This window comes from Elephantulus edwardii, unplaced genomic scaffold (genome assembly GCF_000299155.1).
Source record: "Elephantulus edwardii isolate Elephantulus edwardi_28Jun2011 unplaced genomic scaffold, EleEdw1.0 scaffold00009, whole genome shotgun sequence".
NCBI lineage: Eukaryota > Metazoa > Chordata > Mammalia > Macroscelidea > Macroscelididae > Elephantulus > Elephantulus edwardii.
This window is the reverse complement of record NW_006399759.1, coordinates 165183-178135: the sequence shown is the minus strand read 5'-3', so window position 1 is coordinate 178135 and position 12953 is coordinate 165183. Positions and strand designations below refer to the sequence as shown.

Genomic DNA, 12953 nt, shown 5'->3' with positions numbered 1-12953 from the left:
ACATTATGGTTGGAAGGGTGGAAGGTCAGCGCAGGAGAGGAAGTCTGTAGATGAGATGATTGACACATGACTGTGGCATTGGGGTCAAGTGTGTCAGAGACAGTGAGGTTGGCTCAGGATAGGACAAGGTTCAGGGGTATTTTTCATGGGGTTATACGAGTCCATAATCCACTTGATGGCACCTAACAATAACAACAGTCCTACAGGAGTTCAGCAGACTTGGGGCTTCTGCCACAGCTGGAAAGTAGACAGTGGAACTCTAGGTCTGTTCCTTGAAAATAAGCTTGCAGAGGAAATGTGACATGATGTTAATTGCCAGCACATTTGATTAGCTGTGTGGACACTGGTGTCTCAAGATACCCATGATTTGACCTAAATAAAGGAAAAAAAAACAAAACAAAACCTCTCCCTGTTCATGGATAGGAAGACTCAATATTGTGAAAACAACAATTCTACCAAAAGCAATTTACATGTTCAATGAAATCCCAATGTTGTTGTTGTGCCATTGAGTTGAGCATGACTCATGCATGGCCACCATATGAACAAAAGACCTGAACTCTATTTTATAACTATTGTTTTTTTCTCTAAATTCATAGCGTTTCCAGAGGCATGTTGTCTAGGAGGTGGATACCACTCCTGCTTCCAAGCCAGTCTACATCTGGGAGCTCCACCAAATCCTGTCCACCATGAGTAACCATTATGGCATTTGACACACCAGTGGCACGGCGTTCAGTATCACAGCAATGCCAAGTTACCTCAGTACAGTGAATTGACAGACAAGGACTGTATCACTTAGAAGAATGTTCGTACCAAACACAACACCAGGCCTGAGGGCTGTAGGCTAGAGGGCCCAATCAACTTTTAAATCCCAGGCACACCAAATGCTCTGCTCTGCTGAAGAAGGAGGTGCAATCTCCTCTGATTCAAGGCACACAGCAAGGAAAAAGAAGAGGAGGAGGAGGAGGAAAAGAAAGAGGAGGAGGAAGAGGAAGAGGAGAATAAATAAATAAATACCCATGCCCATGCCTCAGGCCCTGATTGGACCTAAACAAGAGGCTTCCAGTCCACAGCTCATTGTTAACCAAATCCAATAATTCCAATCAGCTCACACATGGTTGTGAACCAAATAAAACCAATCAGTTTACACCTGACCTTCAACTAAAACAAGAAGAACCCACCTCTCAGAATCCAAATGGTTTCACATATGAGCCTCCAAAGGAAGGTAATCCCAATGCAGCTATCAAATAATTTTTTAAGGAGACTGAGAGGGAAATTGTCAAGCTTATTTGGAAAGGAAAAAGATCCCCAATAAGCAAAATACTTCTGAAAAAACAAAAATGAGGTGGGAGGCATAGCACTCCCTGACCTCAAAACTTACAATAAAACCAAAACAGCATGGTACTGATACAATGATAGATACATAGACCAATGGAACAGAATTAAGAACCCAGAAATAGAACCAGCTACCTATGGTCAACTGATATTTAACAAGGAAATAAAACCTATCAAATGGGGAAGTGACAACCTCTTCAACAAACAGTGTTGGCAAAACTGGACTGCTACCTGCAGAAAGCTGAAACGGGATCCACAGCTCACACCAAACACAAAAATCAACTCAAGGTGGATCAGAGACCAGGGAGTAAAGCCCCAAACTATAAAGCTCATAAGAGACAACTGGGGATCAAGCTTAGATTGCCAAATACAGACAGAAATACACAATTTGAAGAGGATAAAATTGATGAATGGGACCTTCTAAAGATTAAATCACTGTGCACATCAAAAACATTTTCCAACAGAGTGGGAAAAAAACCATACTGACTGGGGAAAAAACATTTGGCAATACCATTTCAGACAAGGATCTCATACCAAAAGTTTACAGAATCCTACAGGGCAGGGCCTTGACAAGAAAAAACCTGATAACACAATTACAAAATGGGCAAAAGATGTGGAAAGAGTTTTCACAGAGGGAAGATATTTGTATAGCTAATAGACACATGAAGAAATTATCAAAATCACTGGCAATAAGAGAGATGCAAATAAAAACCACAATGAAATACCATCTCACTTCAGTAGCAGTGGCAAAGTTTAACAAGACAACAAATAATAAATGTTGGAGAGGATGTGGTGAGATAGGAACTCTTCTATATTGTTGGTTGTTGTTGTTATGTGCTGTCGAGTCGTTTGCGACTCATAGCGACCCTATGTACAACAGCCCTAAACCCTGCTCTGTCCTGTGTTGGTAGGATTGTGAAATGATACAAGCACTCTGGAAGGCAGTTTGGCATTTCCTCAAAAAGCTGAACATATGACCCAACTATTCCATTGCTTGGAATATACCCCGAGAAAATAAGAAGTGAGGCATAAATAGAGATTTGTACACCAATGTTCATAGCAGCATTATTCACCATTGTGAGAACATGGAAACAGCCCAATGTCCAATGACAATCTAACGGATTGAGAAATTATAGTAAGTTCACATGATGGAATACTATGCAGCATGCAGGAGAAATGATTTTGAAAATCACTACCTAACTTGGGAGGGACTGGAGAGTATTATGCTAAGTGAATTAACTCAGTCCCATAAGAATAAATACTGGTTAAGACCATTATTGTAAAAATAGAAAGATTACTAGTAAAATATGTATGAGGATCCAATGGAGGGGATGGTAGAAGCAGAGGGATAATGATGGGAAGGGGGTTAATTTTAGGGTTGCACAATTTGAGTGGAGGGAGGGTGGATAAAGTAAAGGGGAAAGATCTGGTATAAAAACAATATATACAAACTGTATAAGTAAACCAGTATAAAATAACAATTTTATTTAAAAATGCAAAAAACCCATCATGCATGACAATGATTGTATGAAACACAGTATGAATCAAGAATAATGTGAAACAAAGTGTATACAAACTTTGTAAGCAAATCAATAAAATGAATTAGCAGAAGATGAAGAGATGCCCATGATTTGTCCAAAGCTGCATGTACAAGTCTCTAGGTTATAAATGAAATCCATTCTTAAATAGGTCTATAAGCAAGTCAGAACATATGCATGCAAACTTTCTCATTAAAAACAAACACACAATCAACCCAAGCTCCCGCTCCCCAAACCCATCTGAAGTCCTGTCAGTGATCTCAAAGCTGTACTTAGGGTGAGTGAACATGATGATAGAGGATTTGCTGTGAATGGAAGTTGATTTAAGGAGCCCTGGTGGTGCCGTCCATCTCCTGCTATGCTCCCAGTCCAAAGGCAGCAGCTCTTGGCAGTTGAATTCACCAGCCGTTCCAGGGAGAAAGACAGGCAATGTCCTTCCATGTGGTTTGCAGCCCTGGACACCCAGTCAGCCACGAGTCAGCAGTGCCTACCAGTAGTAACAGCAGGAGATGATTCAATCCCTTCAGAGTGAGAGCAAATTTGCATAACATTAAAGGACAAGCACAAGTTGTGTGTCCCTCAGACACTCATAACCTGGAGACTACCTACAGTGATGAAACCAGAGAGGGACAAAACATGTCTGTCTTCCAGGCTTGACCAGCCACTTCCATCCTACACATTCGCCTTTCTTATGATCAATGATCACCTCTCTTTTTTGAAAGTCACCTCAGAATTCTCTATTCCTCAGTCAAGTCTTTCAGACTTCCCTCCTCCATGAAGCCCACTGGTCCCCATGGCCTGGCTGATATCTGTAGCATAAGCTCTGGACTTCAGGGGTCCAGAGCAGTTGAGCCTTGGCCTACAGGAATGAGGGTCCTGTGTGTCCCTGTACCTCTGTTCACAGATCCCTCTGGGTTGGTGAAGGAGCAGAAAGTTGCTCCATAGGAAATGATCCAAAGCCGTGCCTTACTTACCTGGGCTCTCGGGGCTGCTCTACCTCTTGTCTCAGCTGTACATGACAAGGTTCATCCACTGAGAAATAAACATCCTGTTAGCAGCTGTTGGGTCAATTACAACTCATGGCCACCCCATGGGGGCAGAATTGCTTCACAGGGTTTTCAAGGTGGCAAAACTTTTTCGTTTGTTTGGGTTTGTTTTTTTTTAACATTTAAAATTTTATACTGGTTTGCATATAAAATTCATATACATTGTGATTCATTTATATACATTGTGTTTCACACATTCCTTCACTCACATTGTGTTTTATAAAATAAATCATCGTGGATCTATGCCCACTATCACCCCATCTTTTCAGTTCCCCATGAATCGTTCCTAATAGTGGCAACCTTTTGGAAGCAGTTCACCAGATTTGTCTTCTAAAGCACCTCTATGTGGGTTCAGTCCACCAACTTTCTGGAGAGTTGTCAAGCCCTCAACCAAAGGGGAGTTCGTTTGTCTTTGTAACAATACATTGTAGTTTCAATACAGAGTTGGGCTAAAGCTCAGTCTACTCTCCTCAGGGCTTTCTAGCTAATTCCAATCTAAGAAGGAGGCCTCAGTCGCCTTTCCCAAACCCCATTTTGCTACTCCATTAAGAGTCAAGGAATGAGAGGCAAGAATTTCCTGAGGTCAACCAGCTGACCAGGTCAGGAGGCTCTTTCTGAAACACAGTGGGAGTAATTTTAATGTACAGTGAGCTCACTCTGCTGCTCCTTAGTCCCCTCCTGGATTTACGACTCCCACATAATCCTCAGCTTTATTAAGCTATTGGAAAAAAATAAAATCTGTCTGCCAAGATCCTAAAGCAGCTGTGGCAGCCAGCAATATATTAAGGTGGCCATTGGCGGCAGCCTCCCCCCAGCCCCAGCTTGGCTGGCCTTTGATGAACTGCTTAATATCCTCATGGTGAAAAATGCCCCCTGAAAGCAAGCCAGGAGAGGTAGTCTGGGGCTGCACCCAGCGCCTGGGAGGGGAAGGCAGCTTACCTCTGTTTCTGTCAGGTAGAATCCTTCCCCGTCTTTGGAGAGGTTACGGAAAGCCTCTGAGGTAAAGAAAGAAAGGTTCAATCACGGGAAGGAGAGGAAACAGGCCAAGGTCGGCAGGCTGGGCCCTTAGCAAGAGAACAGCCATGTGGCCATTCTGAACAAGGCCTCCCCCCTTTCCCCAAATGCAGCCCAGCCTCCCACCTCTTCTTCCAGCCAAGTTCTCTATCCACGCATGGGGTGGCTGGAGAGTCACGCTTCAAAAGAAATCTCTGTGAACAGTGGGCTCATACCCTTTTCTTCCAGCATCCTTAGTTTTGAAACTCTCTGCCCTAGGCCTGAGGGAGGTATGGAGCCTTCTTTGACTAAATATTTCATGGACCCAAGTTAGAAGCCTCCCCCTATCTGACTTTGAGTCTTCTGGCTTGTGCCTCAGGCTTCTCTCCTCCCACCCCCAGGGCTCTAGACCCTCTGTCCTTATCGATTGTCTCTTTCATTGGTTTTCAGAGTGCATTCTGCAGAGCCCTGGGGGTTTTTAGGTGGGAGGTGGAGCTCTGGGCAGATGGGGGCAGCCCAGCTCTACTTCACAGTCACTCTGTTTTGAACCTCATTACGGTCTGAGGTTTCACTAGAGTTTTAATTTGAGACAAAAGGTTATGTAGCTAAAAAGTGTCAAAACCTCTGGCCTGCAGAGCTGGATTTCTGGAGCCTAGGGAGAAACTTTCTGCCCTGTCTAGCCACTTGCCTGTGAAATTCCTTCAGCAGAGACCAAAAGTCTGCTGTTGCGCAATTGCAAAGTAGTTTAAACTAGACACACAACTGGGAGAGGAGACCCAGTGATTGAAAGTAACTCTTTTCCTGAGAGGGGCTGAGTGGAGCGATGGGGGCTGAGGGAGCTGAGGTGGGGAGATAAGGGCAGGTGCAGTGGGTGGTTGGGTCTGTGAGCTTGGTGCTCTGTGATAAGGTTGAAGTCGACAAGTCTCTCTAGGAGCCAATGTCCCTACACAGAGCTCCTACTAAGGCAAGTTGGGGCAAGTTGTCCTGCTCAGGCTGGAAGGTGCTCCTGGTCCTCTCCTGTGTCCCGTGCCCATCATCAAGGTTCCCAGGGAGCCAGCACTCCCATCCCCAGGCTGCACGTACTTGCCATGGCTTCCAGTCTTATCAGGAGGCAGGCCAGGCTGGGGAAGCTCACCCTGCCCACAGGGTCGCTGTACCGGAGGCTCAGGAGGCCCAGCAGCTCTCTGCTGACGGAGATCCCTGCAAGGAAGGCTGGGGCCACAGGGGGGCACTGGTGAGTGGGAGGAGGGAAGTGGGCACAGCTCTCTGCCTCACAAGGTTTTGATGAACCCATTCAAAGCGCCTTAGTGTCACTGTCATTTCCTACTCAGCCGGAATTGGCAGCCCATCCACCCAACATGCTCTGGTTTTGGTGACTGGTTAGCTAGATAACCAAGACACTGTTCTTGTGGGAACCCCTCAGACTTCACAGCCCTCCATTAGTACCCGCATGGGGGAAGATGCCAGGACGTGTGGGCTTCTTTCCCAGCCCTCCACTGTCAGACTTCTCTTTGCTAACAATCTTGTGAAAGAAACTTGCTCTCTCCCTCCGTGCCTGTGGGTTCTTGTGTGGGAAGGTGAGGTCTGTGGAAGTCAGGGTTCAATCCCAAAGTCACTCCTCCAGGAAAGAGGCTGGTCTTTCAAGAAGAGATAGAAACTTAGAAAGTGGCTTCAGGTGGACTGGAGGTCCCTTGTTCTCTTGAGTTCTCTTTGGTCTCTTGGGTTGGACCTTGTCATTGTGAATATCTAGTTATGGGGTCCAGGGAGCCCCAACCACATAGGGACCATTGCATACAGGCCAAGAATCATGGGACATGAGGAGATACTTTCAAGCCAAACCTTCCATCAAGGGGATAGCCTGGTGGCCTGAGAGTCTCTTGTGACCCAATGCCATTTCATTTCTCTGGAATAATTCACAGGGACACCTTTGAATGCACCCTCTAGCTGATCACATTCCCAATGCACCCTGTTTTCTTATCCTTAACTCCATCCCTTCTTTATCTTTCTGGCCCTGACCCCTTTTGTTATTCTGCAAACAACATAAGGTCTCCCCCCTTAAAGTTTAATTTTTAACTGGCAATGCAATAGTTCTCAAAGTGTGATCGTTGGGCCAGGGACATCAATATCCCCTGGAAGCTCATTGATATTTGAGACCACTGAGTTGGAAAATACTCTCCAATAGGTATTCTGAGGCAGCAAATCACATAGGAGTTGCTGACCATCTTTCTCCCAGGAGCAAGTGGGGGATTCGAACTGCTTGCCTTCAGGCTGACAGTGCATCTCCTTACCACCCCGTCCTAGACCTCCAGAGTTAGAAATTCTTGGGGTGGGACACTCTATGTTCTAACAAGTCTTCTGGGAGATTTGGATGCATGCTCAGTGAGCTCTGTGCTCTGAACAACGAATGAGGTGGATCTCTACTAGCACAAGGGCAGAAACCCCCATTTCTACTCTGTCTTCAGACCAGGAGTTGAGCCGGGGGGCCACAGGGCCACTCCTGCCAGAGCTAACTGGGGAGAGGGTGATTTTACATTTTCCTCAGGAAGGAGGTAATTTCCTGACTTAACCTCTCCCGTGATCCATTTTCCCCACCAGCACAGTGGAGATAATGATTCCTGGCCTTCGCGGTCCACAGGGTAGTGTCGACAGTCACAGGAGACGTGAGGAGAAGTTCTTGGTGAACGATGAAGTACTCAGCGCGCCCTACGGCATTATTATCATTACCCCCAGACTGAAAGCTTTTTCCTACTTGAAGCAGATAGATGCCATTTGATTTAATTTAGCCCCCAAACCCTCCGCAAAGAGAGATCATTAGTCTGCAAGTGGATATTTAACCCCGATGGCCCAGATGCTGAGGTGCAAGCATCTTGAAGGCTGAGCTCCAGGTCTGGTAGGTTAACAATCACTCAGGGCTTTTTTCTCACAATTAGCGCTGTGCCAGGGAAGAAAGGCAATTAGGAAAACGGACCTGCCTGTGAGAAGTCAGATGGGGAAGGATGGAGCCCAGGAGTCCCACTCCAGAGCTCTGGGAACCCACAGAGGTCAGTGTAACCCAGGGGAGGACACAGAGACACAGACATGGATGCTGTTGCTTATCTGTCCCCTGACTACTGCCCAGTGTGGTTGACTCAGCCCTACCTACAGAATGTTAAAGATCTCTCTCTCCCTCCCCCACTTACACAGCCCCTAATCTCCACCTCTCAGAAGCACCCCCGTACCTGTGTTCTTTATGGCCTTCCACAGATCGGAGGTCAGGAGCACCCCAGACGCCTTCTGAGAGTTCCGGAAAGCATACTGAAAGGGGAAAAGAAGCCTGTGTGAGGCCCATTGCCACCTGGGTAAAGGCAGTTCTGGAAACCCAGTCCCCAGCCCGAGAGGCTTCCCCACTCACATGTGGGTGAGACTCGGGACAGCAGAGCTGAGGAGAGAGGAAGGCAGGTGTGAGTTACAGCTGCCAGAATCAGCCATCCCAGCTGTCAGCCTGCAGGCTGTGCATTCCTCTCCTCAGCCCGCTCACTCCTTCTCAGCTCCCTGCCAGTCTCTCCTCTCCTCTCCTCTCCTCTCCTCTCCTCTCCCCTCTCCTCTCCTCTCCTCTCCTCTCCTCTCCTCTCTCCTCTCCTCTCCTCCATACTCTGGACAAGGCACCTAAAAATCTAACCAACAGACTACCTGCTGCTTTTGAAGGAGATGTGAGGCTCTCTATAAGAGAATGTGTATATAATAAATGTCAAGAAATCAAACAAAAAAAAAGGAAAAAGAAATATTGAAGAATTGGTGCCTTTGAATTGTGGTGTGGGCAAAGAATATTGAAGATAATCCTATGGACTGCTAAAAGAACAATTAACTCTGTGCGGGGAGACATGCAGCCAGGGGGCACCTCAGAAGCAAGGACGGTGAGACTTCTTCACCTCACGTATGTGGGCATGTTAGTGGGGAGATCAGTCCCTGGCAAAGGACAACATACTTGAAAACTATCCATTAATAAGTTGCCGCAAATGATGGCAAATGTCTTTCCAAGCACGGTCGTCAATTTAAAAAGTGTACGGCAACGTGTTTAAGGAGAGGCAGACCCTCAATGAGATGGACAGAAACAGTGGCTGCAATAATGGATTATAGTAACAGCAGTCAAGAAACCAGAAGAGGTGTCGCACTGGGGATATCTGCTGTTAAAGAGCTCCTCAAAATGCTAAAGAGAAAGACTTTCAGTTTAAAGACTAAGGTACACCTGATCCAAGACATGGTATTTTCAGGTTGCTTCCTAGGCATCTGGAAGTTGGATAATAAGGATGTAGAAGAATTGATGCTTTTGAATTGTGGTGTTAGAGAAGAGTACCGAATACACGAGCTGTGGAAAGAACAAACAAATCTGTCTTAGAGGAAGTGCAACCAGGGTGCTCCTTAGAGGCAAGGATGATGAGACTTCGTCTCTCATACTTTGGACATGCTATTGTGGAAAGCCAGTCCCCGGCTTAGAAAACTATGCGCGAAGGAGAAGACCTCGATGATGTGGACTGTCACGGGGACTGCAACAACAGATAGATAGGACTGTTGTAAATATGAGGGCGGGGCAGGACTTCACTCTGCCATATATGGAGTTGCTGTGGGTTGGAGACAATTTGACAGCATCTATTGACAACAATAACAAGCCATCAAGAGCACAGATTTTAGAGGCAAATGACCTTGTTTTAAAGCCTGTTTGATTATTTATCAGCCCTGTAACCTCGGAGTTCAGTTTCCACAGCAGTGGTATGGGACTCGTTACAGTACTACCAGAGGTCTGTGATGTGGAGTAAATAAATAATAAGAGGTTCTAAAGGGCTTCGAGAATGCCTTGTGTGGACTGCACGGTGGTTCCAAGCCCAGATGCAGGCTAGAATGACACCAACACTCACCCACACAAGATAGCTCCCACATTCAAATGGAACTTCTCTACCTCTGCCTGGTTCTCATTTTAATCTGGTTCACCATCCTTACTTCACGAATGAGGAAACTGGTGCTATGGGAGGGGAGCCGTGCTCCTTGGATTGCACACGAAGTGCCAGAGGCCGGATTTCTAGCCCATCCTACCTCACAGTGACCTATGGGGGGTCATAGCAAGGCTCTGCCCCTCAGCATTTCCAGTGGCCGAGTTTTAAGAAATTGATCTGCAGGTTTTTCTTTCAAGGCATCTCCGGGTGGGCCCAGTCTTTCAACTTTTCAGTTCACTTTTAACACTCTGGGGCTTGGAGTAAATTCAAAACCCTTAAATTTGAAGGAAATTGGAAAGATCTGGCAAGGAGCTGAAAAGACGAGGTAGTGGTAGGCAATGGTGATTAATTTTATAAAACACAGTGTAAGGGAATGATTGTACAAAACACAGTGTGGATGAAGAAGAGTGTGATACACAATGCATACGGATTTTATATGCAAACCAATATGAAATAAATCACAAAACCCAAACAAAACCCCCATTAAATTTGATCTATGCATGCCTTCCTGATCCAAAGGCATGCTACTTCACAAGTAGTGTGACAGAAGCCAACTGTGGGAGAAAGGCTGTGAAAAGGGCAGCTTCTCTGACCTTTTGTGGCTCTTGTTGTAGTTGCTATTGTGTGCTGTTGAGTTGGAACCAGCCCATAGCTGACCCTCCATCAGGTTTTCAGAGGCAGTAAATCACATGGGAAGAGATAGCCCATCCTCCTGAGGAGCAGTGGTGGATTTGAACCATGTGCCTTTGAGATTGCAGCTCAGTTTCTAACCATTAGGGCACCAGAGTGGTCATAAAGGAAGACCTGAGTGTTCTGAAAGAAATATTAACTTGTTCATTTCTCTCTTTTTTTTTTAACTAAGCATTTGTGGGTCAGAAATTACGTAAGGTGTTGAGGACAGAAGAGGACCACATGGAACCCTTTTCCTGGAGGACCAGAAAGTTAATGGCAGATGGTCATACCAGCACAAGGCCAGGCAGTGAACTCAGTGACCCACAGGGAGTCAGTAACACATCCTGGTGTTTTACTGAATCTTTAAAAATATGTAGAAACTGACATATAGGAAAGCTATTTTTTTTAAAGCAGGTTATACTTTTATTTCAATATCATGTGTCTAAATTGCTAAGAGGTGCAAATGAGCTGAATGACTGGAGGGCCAAGTCCATTCAGAAGGTGCGTTGGAAGAAAGGCCTGGCAATCTATTTTGGAAAAATTCACCTTTGAAATCCCTAAGGAGCACAGGTATGCTCGGATAGGGATGTGGGCACCACAAGTCAGGATGGACTTGGTATGCACGCGTACACACGTATGTAAACATGCACATACTGGAGGACAAATGTTGAAGAATGTTCACTAGGTGATAATACTTCTTTTTAGTTGGCGCATCCGTGTTGGGTTTTTAAATTTCTTTTTGCCCATTTGTATTTTCTATTGTTTCACTATAAACAAATATTGCTTTTATAACATGCAGATGCTATTTATAATGATGCAAATAAGGCAAAATTATGGCCTGCCCTAACAAGTGTGGGCTTAGATAGATGTTAGGAACCAGGGAGATGGAAACTCTAGGGACCCAGGGCAGCTTGGTCTTTGGGGAAGGCTCAACAGACAAGGCATGTTGGAGGCTGCCTCTCAGACTGAGTGGTCACTGGCTGGTCTTGGAATGAGAGAAAGAAGAGGTTAAGGTCAGGGGCAAGGGCATGGTGCTTACAGGCAATAGTGCGGGGCTCTGAGGTAGGGCTCTGTAAGTGGCTTCTCCTGGACCCAGAATTAGAAGGGCTTGTGTGCCACTCGGAGGAGCTGAGAATGTCCTGAGATTAATGAGGAGCCACTGAGGCCTCAGACCACATCTGTGCACTTGACAGGCCCTTCCGGCAGATGGATTGGGAGAGAAGGGATGGCTTGTGGAGAGAGGATCCTGCAGTGGGCCCGGGAGAATGAGGAGGCAGTTGGCAGTTCAGCTACAATCCATATAGACCTCTTCCATTTCCAAACTCCTAAAGCACTCCCACTCTGCTATCAGGAGTTGCCTTGTGCGTCCTGATGTTGTAGCTTTCCTAATAGAATGCAAGTGCATAACCGCCATCCAAGCAGATATATGCACACCCATGTTTATTGCAGCTTTGTTCACAATAGCAAGGAGTTGGAAACAACCCAAGTGCCTATCAACAAACTAACGAATAGAGAAGCTGTGGTATATTCACACAATGGAATACTACACTGCATTGAAAAACAAGGAACTCAATATTATTAAAAATGGGTGACCCTGGAGGACATTATGCTGAATGAAATATCTCAGTCACAAAAGGACAAACACTGCATAGTGCCACAGCTGTAGAATGGGACTGACATCAGGGTTGGGGTAAGAACGAGAAAAACTGGATAAATTATGTATACTGCATTGAAACAGATGAGGGAGAGAACAGGTTAAAAGAGATATATGAAAGGGTATTATGGTTATCACAAGAGTTCAGAATGAAGGTTGCCTAGTTGAGTATACTCAGGGTGGCAGGGGTGGGGGGGAAGAAGGAATTTTTCTTTTACTTTTCAAAGAGAAGAGCAAACTGGGGAGGGGGAGGGACGGGCAGGGAGAAAAGTGCAACAGTGAATGACTGCAAATCCAAAATCTCTGTAAATGTTCATTAAAATGAATAAAAAAGAAAAAAAAAAGAATGCAAGTGCCCCATGAGATGGCCTTCTTTCATGACTCTCAAACCTGAAGCAGAACTGGGAACACAGGTGCAAATGGATAGCACCCTGAGCCGCTAACCAGAAGCTAACCAGAGTCACCAGAAGCACCTTCCAAGGCAGAACTGCCTTAGAATGAAGGTGAGACGAGCTACTTTCTAAAATATAACCTCTGAAAAACCCCATGGAGCCCGGCTCTACCCTGACACTTAGGGGTCGTCATGAATTGGACTCAATGGCAAGTTTCATTCTGCAAATATTTGTGACACTGACTTGAAAAAGAGTTAGCTGAGAGATAATGTGTCACATACCTGGCAGTCAGACAGCATGGTACCGGTACAATGACAGACACATAGATCAATGGAATCGAATTGAGAATCCAGAGATCA

The 12953-nt window shown here is 45.6% G+C and overlaps 1 protein-coding gene across 1 annotated transcript in view; it reads right to left on the bottom strand.

The window, feature by feature from the left end:
* Positions 1-3875: 3875 nt before the first annotated feature.
* The window catches only part of LOC102848992 (calpain-13-like), a 96202-nt gene continuing 87124 nt past the window's right edge, over positions 3876-12953 (bottom strand). The window contains exons 18-21 of the mRNA XM_006880680.1: positions 8128-8203; positions 5993-6121; positions 4856-4911; positions 3876-3902 (exon numbers count right to left, since the gene is read on the bottom strand). Of these exons, the coding sequence (XP_006880742.1) occupies positions 3876-3902; positions 4856-4911; positions 5993-6121; positions 8128-8203 (288 nt within the window). The remainder of the gene's footprint in view (positions 3903-4855; positions 4912-5992; positions 6122-8127; positions 8204-12953) is intronic.